The 1,479-nt window shown below is 33.9% G+C and overlaps 1 protein-coding gene across 1 annotated transcript in view; it reads right to left on the bottom strand.

Moving 5' to 3' along the window:
- Positions 1–1,290: 1,290 nt before the first annotated feature.
- Positions 1,291–1,479, bottom strand: part of RNF2 (ring finger protein 2) — a 17,211-nt gene continuing 17,022 nt past the window's right edge. The window contains exon 5 of the mRNA XM_023510806.1: positions 1,291–1,479. Coding sequence (XP_023366574.1) covers positions 1,378–1,479 — 102 coding nt within the window. The 3' untranslated portion in view covers positions 1,291–1,377.

The following is a 1,479-nucleotide window of genomic DNA, read 5'->3' on the forward strand; positions in this document are numbered from 1 at the left end:
GACTGGACAGACTTTAGTTACAATGGTACTGAAGCTCTACTCCCTCCTATCTAAAATGCTTTGGGGCTACTTTTTCAATGCAAACATGTATTTTTAAATACTGTGATAATATAAACTTGGAAACACACCTAGAATCAGGACAAGGACAAAAATTAACACACAGGTTGATCTTATTTCTGACCTGTCAGCATACAGCCTTCTGCTTCCCAAACATCCAACACTGTCTCTCAAATATAAAAATTAAGAGTCCAGTGATTTTACCCTTCGACTGGCATTCTTCTATAGAATTATCTTTCACTACCTATCAAGGCAGGGCTCAAGCTCCATTAACCTGCTTCTGGAGTGTAATTAGCAGAGCACCAGGTTTATAAACTGATATAGCAACACAAAATGCTAAACACACTTTTCAGATGGAAGCAAACTTTTCTCCACTGTTCCGTGTGCCATGTTATTCTTGAAACTCATGTGGCTGTCAGTAAGAAAAGAATCAGGGAAGCTTTGAACATATCTTGTACTTTCATCAAGGCTAAAGTGCAAAATATCTCCTTATCTCTGGTATTTTAATAGGAAAAACATCAAATGCATAATAAAGGAACTGAAGTGACAGCAGAATACAAAAAAAGCACTCCTAAATATACATTTGAGGACTACATATTACTACCAATTTAATTTCTCTTTCTTTAGCAAAATCTGTCAATGAATTAAGTTCTCACAGAACTTAAGATTTTGTTTGATTCTTTCCAAGACCAAAAATTCCAAAATTATAGGGAAAAAGAATGGAAAAAAAAAAATAACATTGCATGACAATGGACACTAAGTTCATAAAGAACCTTTTTTAAAATGAGATATTATGGAGGAAAATACCATGAAAGGGACAATCCTATGAGAATTGTTTAGCACAGTAAATTTGAGCCTTGGTCTTTCTTCATGAAGATACTACAGTTTATATAGAAAACTATAAATATACATGACTCCAGGGAAAAAAAGTCAGAATACATATTATTTAACATTCTTTAAGCCTAAAAAACTTTTGAGGGGACAGGGAAAAGGATGGCCAACCGAACCAATTCTGTTCTAAAGAATACAGAACTATGAAAAATTCCTGGGTCCAAAAGGTACTCCAATGGAACCACACTTCGTGAATACAACTTAGATAATTATTTTTTAAAGGAACAAAAGGTACTGAATAACTGCAGTCCCTTCCATAGAGGCTATCTTAAATTAAGAGAAAAAGATCTGAATAGTGTAAACAAGTCTGGCTCAGAAAGAAAACTGAACAACATATCCAAGATCTGTCCATAAAAGTAATGACAGTACATCTTTAATATTAAAGAAATAAGCTATAAAAAAGTTCAGTCTCAGAATGGTTTTAAAGGCTTATTTGTGCTCCTTTGTGGGTGCGTAATAAAGTTCCATGGGTTTGTTTACTTTCCAGTATTTCTCACTGACCAATTCCAAAGAAAAAGAGCCATTTAATAC

Source organism: Otolemur garnettii, unplaced genomic scaffold (assembly GCF_000181295.1).
Source record: "Otolemur garnettii isolate 467f Iridium unplaced genomic scaffold, OtoGar3 scaffold00016, whole genome shotgun sequence".
Lineage (NCBI taxonomy): Eukaryota > Metazoa > Chordata > Mammalia > Primates > Galagidae > Otolemur > Otolemur garnettii.